This window comes from Haliotis rufescens, unplaced genomic scaffold (genome assembly GCF_023055435.1).
Source record: "Haliotis rufescens isolate VD_foot unplaced genomic scaffold, xgHalRufe1.0.p SCAF_4, whole genome shotgun sequence".
NCBI classification, from domain to species: domain Eukaryota; kingdom Metazoa; phylum Mollusca; class Gastropoda; order Lepetellida; family Haliotidae; genus Haliotis; species Haliotis rufescens.
This window is the reverse complement of record NW_025964112.1, coordinates 54989991-54998114: the sequence shown is the minus strand read 5'-3', so window position 1 is coordinate 54998114 and position 8124 is coordinate 54989991. Positions and strand designations below refer to the sequence as shown.

The following is an 8124-nucleotide window of genomic DNA, read 5'->3' as shown; positions in this document are numbered from 1 at the left end:
CAAAATTGTAGGTTGTAAAAATAACATAAACAAAACCATTCCAAATGTATATTTTTTATTCTTCAAAATATGACCGTGGCATAAAACAACGACCTAAGACTTATGTTAATTGCTGGGCAAAAGAAAGTATACACTTAAGATTTGGATTTCACCAAAATTACAGACTTTGTCAAAACCTTACGATGAAAAGTCACTGAAACACTGCAAACTTTCCAAATAACAACTTCGATTCCGGACTCAAATGCTACGATCAAGATGTAGGTGCACTAATCTGTCGCGTGCTTTACACTACATTAACAAAAACAACCTCCTGTGCCAACAAAGCGTGCATTTGTTTCATTGCTTGAAACATGCGTCTTGTAAACATTATGAAAAATGTGTGTTGTAAGTAATGAGACCTTGTTACACATGTAATCTGCGATCTGTGTTAACTGACCTGGGTGTTAGTGCGATCTAAAAAGTGTGAAAGGGTTTCCTTTTTTTGTGTGTTGAATTGAAATAAATTTTGACAGTGCGATTAAATGATATCTATTTCCAGTTTATTATGACTTAAGCTGAATCAGTAGCGGTGTGACATGCGACTCTTTTGGGACTTCACTTCATTGTCTTCATCCTCTTGTTTGCGTCGCGTTTTTTCATGAGCAGGAAACACATGTACACAATGATCAGGAGGAGTATCAGGGCGACGATGAAGACCACGATGGTGGCGGGGAACATCACAGACATATCAGGAAGGCAATTCTTTGCTGTTGGAGAAACACTAGTATCGCCTGGAAGAAAATCATATCTTCTCTGATCCATCAGTAGAACTTCTACAATTTGACTATCAAAGAGATCAACCCGGGTTCTGTTGATGGGGCAGGTAAGTGGATCGTGGATCGTTAGGTTCTATCCCCAAATGGGTAAAATGGGTAAAGCCCATTCTAGGCATTCCCTCTGTGATATGGCCAGAATAATACTGACAGCAGTGCAAAACCCAACTGACCTTCCTAACATCTTATGCATGACCAAAGCAGTGACAGCTCGATTATTTGAACTTCATTTACATCGAATAATTTCGTTTATATCTCGCCTCAATAACCATCTCCGTGGCCTAATGGATAGAGAACCTACCGTTTGTTTGCGATGCTGTCGTGGTGTCATCCTCAAAGTACACTGTGGTGTTGGCTGTTGACTCAACTCCGCCGTCATTGGTTTGACGCTTCTTTCTGTCACCCGTTACTCCGCATGTTGTCTTGAAATAAGTACATGCAGGAAGAACATACATACTGTTCACAGAAATGTGTCCAATTTTAGACTGAAGTTATTTAAAACTAACCTACGGTAATATTTACACAGTTTTACAGTTCATGTCTCATCATCAACAGATTGTAGACGCTGACAACAGGTGCGACAGGGGACAAACGGCAGGTGGGCTTCGTTACGTTGTATGTACACCCTCACACTGGTATGTGCCCGTCGCACATAAATAAGTTGAGATATACTGCATCTTCACTGAACAGAACCAAACACCATAGGTGTATTGACATAAGAGAAACGGACCATTGATAAATTAAATTAAAGTAAGCAACAACCGTATCATTGCTACATGTAATATAAAATATTTGTGTCCACATTTGCTTGAGAACTGACCCGTGAGGATCCAGGGTAGAATCAGCAACCCATGCATACCGTAAAAGGCGACTAACGGGATCGGGTGGTCAGGCTCGCTGACTTGGTTGATGCATGTCTTCGTGTCCCAATTGCGTCGATCGATGCTCATGATGTTAATCACGGGATTATCTGGTCAAGACTCGATTATTTCCAGACCGCCGGCATACCGCTGGAATATTGCTGAGTGTGGCGTTAAACAACACACAAACAAACAAAAGCTTGAGAACTCCACGCACCAGTTGACAGCCAGCTTGATCCCCGGAGAGGCACAGTTTGTACTTCATGTCGTGCACCACGGCTGCAGGCCCTGGTCGGAAGTAACCTGGCCTGTACTGCATGCAAATCTTCGTGTCACTCACCCTGCTTGGATAGGAGTGCACGATTGCCTTACCGGACTCGTCGCTGCATCTGGAATAAGAACAAATCGCCATTTCGATGTTTCATTACTGTCAATTGTCAGTGGAAAAGATTACAAGATTATCTTTGATACTGATTTTGAAAATGAACAAATTGTCTCTTCTTAAGCTGATGCATTCCGTTTATTAAACATGGTAGCTCACCTGCTAAACCCTGTGTAATGAAGTGCCCATCTAATTCGTACGCACGGATATTCGTAATAATAATCAAAGCTATCTTATAATTTTCAGAAAAACAAAGATTGTCAAAGCATACATATTGTTGTATGAAATATAAGATCTTAGTTCAAACATTACAAGCCTCATCGAATGTTACAAATTGGTTTACTAGCCGTAATATTTGCTGTATTAAATATAACTGTGGGGGAACATGATATGATGTACTGGAATAAATTGTAACTGTTGTTTTGCAAACATTGTGTTTTCGGGGAAATTTGTGATTAAATCAGTACAATTTCTGAGCATTAGCTTGACATACACAGTATTCACAGAACGATTGTGGCATGTGAGCTTAAAATAAAAGCCTGCCTTTGAAGGCCACAAATATGCATTCTCTGCTCGGATTGGCTCGGAAATCAACACAGGGAGTTTGAACATGAAGTTTAAATCAAGCTTCAGGTATATCGATGGTCTGATATCGTGCAATAATGGTAACATAGCCAATTACATTCCACAGATTTAGCCATCTGAACTGAAAATATAATGTTTAGATCTATGTGTACAGATTCAGAGTGACAAAAACACCCATAAGACTGTATAACAGGAGGAATAACTTCAACTTTCCAATTGTCAATTTGAGCAATATTTAAGGACCTCCCGCCTACATTTAACAACTTTCTGGGAATAATCGGGCATGCCCTTTTTCGCGAAGATTTCAAAGAGCGTCAAATGGGTGTTGCCGAAAATGTTTGATCAGGGCTATAACATTCGTAGCCTCAATATTGTGGCATGGCATGTGGAAGACGTGCTTGAATTTGATGTATCGGTGACCAAAATTATTTACAAAAGTACACGAGTCACAACTGACTGGGTACAAATAACGACGGAGGATGTACAAGGTGTGTAGGATGTATCAACAGTGTGTATTTACTGTGACAGGATATTGAGTTCTGGGTAACCAGATCCCATTCAAATATTCACTGCATAGAGAAGATCCGGGTAGAATAGGTCTTAAGCAACCATGCCTGCCGTAAAAGGTGACTATGCTTGTCGTAAAAGGCGACTAACGGGATCGGGTGGTCAGGCTCGCTGACTTGGTTGATACATGTCATCGTATACCAATTGCCTGGATCGATGCTAATGATGTCAATCACTGGATTGTCTGGTCCAGACTCGATTATTTACAGACCGCCGTCATATCGCTGTAATATTGCTAGGTGCGGCGGTAAAAAACAAACAAACAAACAACTTCATAGAGACGTCATTTGCAAAAGAAATTACGGCGTTCGGCAACAAAAAAATGCGTATTTTTATGTGAATTGTGTGAGTGGCGGGTGCTACGGATAGATCAGGAAATGCTAAACCCATTTCGCAAACGCCTGATGTCATTGCTGATTCATATATAATTTTCACCACTATTTTTTACCTATTACGTCCAATGGAGTCTCTTTCAGCAGGTAATCGAGACTTGGTATTCTCTGGCGTCGACGTTTTATATTTACGTAATGTGAAATTCTACCCCGATAAGCAATGACTTCATGAGCATCGATCCACGCAATTGGGATCGATGACATGCATCAACCAAGTCAGCGAGCCTGACCACCCGATGATAGTCGCCTTTTACGACAAGCATGGGTTGCTGAAGATCTATATTCTACCCCGGATCTTCACGGGTCTCAAATGTTTGTTTGTTTGTTTGTTGTTTAACGCCGCACTCAGCAATATTCCAGCTATATGACGGCGGTCTGTAAAATAATCGAGTCTGGACCAGACAATCCAGTGATTGACATCATGAGCATCGATCATCGTATGTCAATTTACGGCAACTATATCTCAAAGCAAAGTTCTATTGTCATCCTAACGTTCATAAATTTAATATGCTTCTGTCATCACCAGATACATATATTATTACAAATCTAGCTAAAACTTGTCTGTACTCAACTTTTGTACACAAAGGACTGTGGCCTATATGTATTGGAATTCAAATAAAATGATTGATTGTGTGAGGAAGCGAACATATATGAGATAACAAACATCAAGTCAATACCTGGTAAAAGTGTGCCGTTAAATCACAAGAGAATGAAATAGTCGGGTCACTAAGTATCTAACAAAACTTGAGATGACTCTGTACAACGACGACCGCCGGACTTTGCGGAACGGTGACGTAGTTCAAGCAGAAGAACGGTGCGATCACTAAACCGATGACACACAGAGGTACTTCAGTATTAGCGCATATCGGAAGTCCAACGCTTGCAAGTGTAATACATATATAACGTCAACGCCAGAGAATAATCAGATCCGATTTTCTGCCGAAACAGATTCCATTGGGTGTAAAAAGGAAGTAATGGTGAACATATATGACTGGATCACTGAAATTCAGTGATGACACCGGGTGTTCGCAAAAAAGCATATATTAGACCCGTGAAGATTTCGGGGTATTCAGCAACCCATGCTTGCCGTAAAAGGTGACTATGCTTGTCGTAAATGGCGACTAACGGGATCAGGTGGTCAGGCTCGCTGACTTGGTTGATGCATGTCATCGATCCCAATTGCATGGATCGATGCTCATGATATCAATCACTGGATTGTCTGGTCCAGACTCGATTATGTACAGACCGCCGTCATATAGCTGGAATATTGCTGAGTGCGGCGTTAAACAACAAACAAACAAACAATGCGATGCGATACAGTGAGCTGCTCGGGAAATCTGTTGTAACGAATCTTGACGTCAGTGGAGGATTAAAGATGGGTTGTGCACTGATAGTCGAAATTAACTCCCATTGTTGTAGGTTGGGAAGGTCTCCACAGTCTTCAACCCAATGAACCACACGGATGACTAGGTCAAAAATATATGTCACCTGATGTTCACTCATGCACACAGAGATAATTGAAATGTCAAATTCGGGTGCGTTTAGATTTCTGCATGACATCATAGTCACATGACTGTCTCCGGAGGGCGGAAAGTCGGCGGGTCGATCTCCGACCGCGTCATACCAAAAGACGTTAACAGATGCTACTTTTTTTACCCTGGCTGGTTCTCGGCATTAAGGGACTAAACCACGTACTGGTCAGCGCGGAGTCAGTATACTGTGACTGACTGGGGGTATCATGTTAAACTGCGGCATGGTATTTCATTGGGTTAATGCTATAAACAAGCAAACACACACACACACAAACACACACACACACGTGCATGCACGTCACTCTCTACGTGCAATAATCTTCGACGAGACGTTCAACCCCATTACACCTCACCTCACCTCACCTCACCTCACCTCACCTCACCTCACCTCATGGTCACAATGATACGTGAGTGTAGGTTGTTGATTTTTGTCATTATTTGTAATTTCATTTTATCTTTGACTGCGCAACTGAAATCAGTGATTCGGAAAGTGTTATTGCTAATGTTGTAATGATATACAAAAAAGCGCGTGTTTGTCGTTGCAGTTGATCTGCCTTCAAAGGGTCCGAATCATAATCTTATAGTGCGGCTGTCCCTTGCCGTCATATAACACCTGACTGTGATGTAACGCTTATCTTATAGTGTGGCTATCCCTTTAATATGTACGGTTCAGTCGTATTACATCTGACGGTCATATAAGATAGTAAGATATCACATAGAGTGGCTGTCCTTATAGTATGTATTTGCATTTTTTATTACACATTATTTTGTTTTGTTATAATACTCTACTGTGTTTGAACTTGATGGCCGGTCTGTTTTACTTGTAGTCACATCCACATTCGCTACAGTTTGAGTTAATGTTGGTCTGTATTTATGTTGTACGTATCCTCAGATGCGAAATCCGTCCATCTGACTCTTCAAGGTATGAGAAGGTGCCTGTTGTCAGAACTAAACATTTTAAATATACTCATTTATCATGGCGTTTATCTCGTGTTTAATGAAATGAAACACTGATACCTGGTGAATCGTTTTCACAAGAACACTGCTTTGCCAGATGGTCAAAAGTACTTTGACAAATCAACTCGGACAAAGAGGCAGAGGGTGCAGTACATGGGTGGTCAGATAACTATTGCCCTGGAGTGAGTGAGTGAGTGAGTATGGTTTTACGCCGCTTTTAGCAATATTCCAGCAATATCACGGCTGGGGACACCAGAAATGGGCTTCACACATTGTACCCATGTCGGGAATCGAACCCAGGTCTTCGGCGTGACGAGCGAACGCTTTAAACACTAGGCTACCCGACCGCCTCTATTGCCCTGGAAGAGCTACAGTCATTAGAATATCGAATTTGGATTTGCCACTCTGTAAACAAAACAAATGTATCTCGTCAGTATATTAATACAGTCTACGATTTTTTTAAAAGGTTGTAAAGCGAAATAGGTCATCTGAAATATCAAATGGAACCTTCAAGCGAAACGGAGTAGCATTTATTCAACTGTACCTCCCAGTATGCTCAATCTGTATAGGTTTTACTGTTTTCAGTATGTTGCATTGATAGATATATGTATTGGAACTAGGTTGTTTAAGTGTTACTTCTTTTATTAAAAACAACTTGTTTAAAATGCATTTTTCCTCATATTACATATACATGATGCGTCAATAAAAACTGCGCCTGTGTTTATGTCTCTTCAACATTGTCAACAAGAAAATCAGAAACTTAGAAACATAGTTTTTTACTACGAATTACTTCGCATTGATTGATATATGTGGTATTCGTCCTCCGCTTATTGAGTGTCAGGCAAATAGTTGCTGTTTACAATTTCATAATATAATATCAGACTTTTTAGGTGGTGAAACATTAAACACAGACCCGAGTACAAACAACGGTTCGTGGCATTCACTGCCAACACCTGCTTTCACTTTGATGATTAAAATGCATTTCTTTTCGTAGTGGTAATACCTCGTTGCGAGATTCTAGGATATGTCCGTAGAAAAAAACCCGATCGTGACAGACACATTTTACACTATTGTTCGAAGTACAAAAGTACACGAGTCACAACTGATTGGGTACAAATAACGACGGAGGATGTACAAGGTGTGTAGGATGTATCAACAGTGTGTATTTACTGTGACAGGATATTGAGTTCTGGGTAACCAGATCCCATTTAAATATTTACTGCATAGAGAAGATCCGGGTAGAATAGGTCTTAAGCAACCCATGCTTGCCGTAAAAGGTGACTATGCTTGTCGTAAAAGGCGACTAACGGGATCGGGTGGTCAGGCTCGCTGACTTGGTTGATACATGTCATCGTATACCAATTGCCTGGATCGATGTTCATGATGTCAATCAATGGAATGTCTGGTCCAGACTCGATTACTTTCAGACCGCCGTCATATCGCTGAGTGCAACGTTAAACAACAAACAAACAACTTCACAGAGACGTCATTTGCAAAAGAATTACGGCGTTCGGCAACAAACAAATGCGTATTTTTTATGTGAATTGTGTGAGTGGCGGGTGCTACAGATAGATCAGGAAATGCTAAACCAATTTCGCAAACGCCTGATGTCATTGCTGATTCATATATAATTTTCACCACTATTTTTACCTATTACGCCCAATGGAGTCTCTTTCAGCAGGTTATCGAGACTTGGTATTCTCTGGCGGTGACGTTTTATATTTACGTGATGTGAAACTCTACCCCGATAAGCAATGAAATAAAGTTACTAGTAAATTTGCAGCACATTCGGTTTGACAATAACAATGATACTAGTGATACTGAAATAATATTAAACAAAATTTATGTTGAATTTGCTGAGCTTATGGAATGTTTAAAAACAATGGAAATATACAAATCCAATTTTATTGACAAAGGCCCATCGCCTCCAAAGTTTTAAACGCTGATTGCCCATACTGTTCTGAGGTAAAATACGATGGCGAAATGTGATTTAGCTTTGTAAAATAAGCATTGCTGATGACGTTTAACCATTACGTT

General features: G+C 40.5%; 1 protein-coding gene across 1 annotated transcript; it reads right to left on the bottom strand.

Moving 5' to 3' along the window:
* Positions 1–376: 376 nt before the first annotated feature.
* On the bottom strand, positions 377–2099 carry LOC124128529. The gene is made up of 3 exons (XM_046491953.1): positions 1890–2099; positions 1114–1234; positions 377–770 (listed from the first exon to the last, which is right to left on the bottom strand). Exons 1-3 carry the CDS (start codon positions 2082–2084, stop codon positions 595–597), a joined length of 492 nt encoding a protein of 163 aa, XP_046347909.1. The 5' UTR covers positions 2085–2099; the 3' UTR covers positions 377–594.
* Positions 2100–8124: the final 6025 nt, after the last annotated feature.

Bases quoted from the DNA above. Each gene is read 5' to 3' on its own strand.
- LOC124128529 (XM_046491953.1), bottom strand. From the start codon at position 2,084: ATGGCGATTTGTTCTTATTCCAGATGCAGCGACGAGTCCGGTAAGGCA. The intron at 1,235-1,889 runs GTGCGTGGAGTT...ACTTATTTCAAG, and splicing joins ATCAAGCTGGCTGTCAACTG to ACAACATGCGGAGTAACGGG. The intron at 771-1,113 runs GTAGGTTCTCTA...ATTTTCTTCCAG, and splicing joins GACAGCATCGCAAACAAACG to GCGATACTAGTGTTTCTCCA.